This window comes from Penaeus monodon, chromosome 21, assembly GCF_015228065.2.
Source record: "Penaeus monodon isolate SGIC_2016 chromosome 21, NSTDA_Pmon_1, whole genome shotgun sequence".
Taxonomy (NCBI): Eukaryota; Metazoa; Arthropoda; class Malacostraca; order Decapoda; family Penaeidae; genus Penaeus; species Penaeus monodon.
Window position 1 is genome coordinate 40652798 of NC_051406.1, and position 674 is coordinate 40653471.

The 674-nt window shown below is 45.7% G+C and overlaps 1 protein-coding gene across 1 annotated transcript in view; it reads left to right on the forward strand.

Moving 5' to 3' along the window:
• LOC119586674 (E3 ubiquitin-protein ligase TRIM50-like) overlaps positions 1 to 115 on the forward strand; it is a 5125-nt gene extending 5010 nt beyond the window's left edge. The window contains exon 5 of the mRNA XM_037935410.1: positions 104 to 115. Within this exon, the coding sequence (XP_037791338.1) occupies positions 104 to 115 (12 nt within the window). The remainder of the gene's footprint in view (positions 1 to 103) is intronic.
• Positions 116 to 674: the final 559 nt, after the last annotated feature.

Sequence of the window (674 nt, forward strand, 5' to 3'; positions counted from 1 at the left end):
ACGACAAGCAAGAAAGTGCAGCGTGACCTACGATTAACACGATTTCTGTACTTTATCAGATATGGAGTTAATTATGAAATAGAATAAGAGTGTTTATATGCAGGCTCCCTACTGAATATTGAGTCTGTATCAACTCATGACAAAAAGGGCTTTTGGATTTGGTTAGATAAGAAGCTTTATTCGTCTACTTTTTAATATGAGTTTAATGGCGATTATAAAGATCACGGTATGGAGTCACACACGCTTATTATAGATGAAATATGGGTACTAAATTAATCTTCCTTATCCCCCATGATCTAACAAGGTACATATTGCATTTCACTCCCGTCATCCCTGATAACAAGAAGATTACCTAACGTGTTGCCATTTCAGATTGATAAGATGAACCGCCGCGTCCAAACTCATGGGAAACTCATTGAACCGTTGTCAGCCAAGACGTCCTTAGAGGGAGACCACGAAGGAGGCGGTGTAGGAGGTCCTGAGGGAAAGATCTCTCCGTCGGGAAAGGGAGACTCTCCAGACGTGGCGGGGGTCCTTCTGAACAGCAGCCTGAGGGAGACTCGTCTAGACTTGCGAGATCCCAACAAGGAAGAAGTCGATCTCATCTCCCTCGAACCACAGACGTCCCCCTCGAGACAGGCTCCTCCCGTGCCGGCTCGGGCCTTCGAGACCAA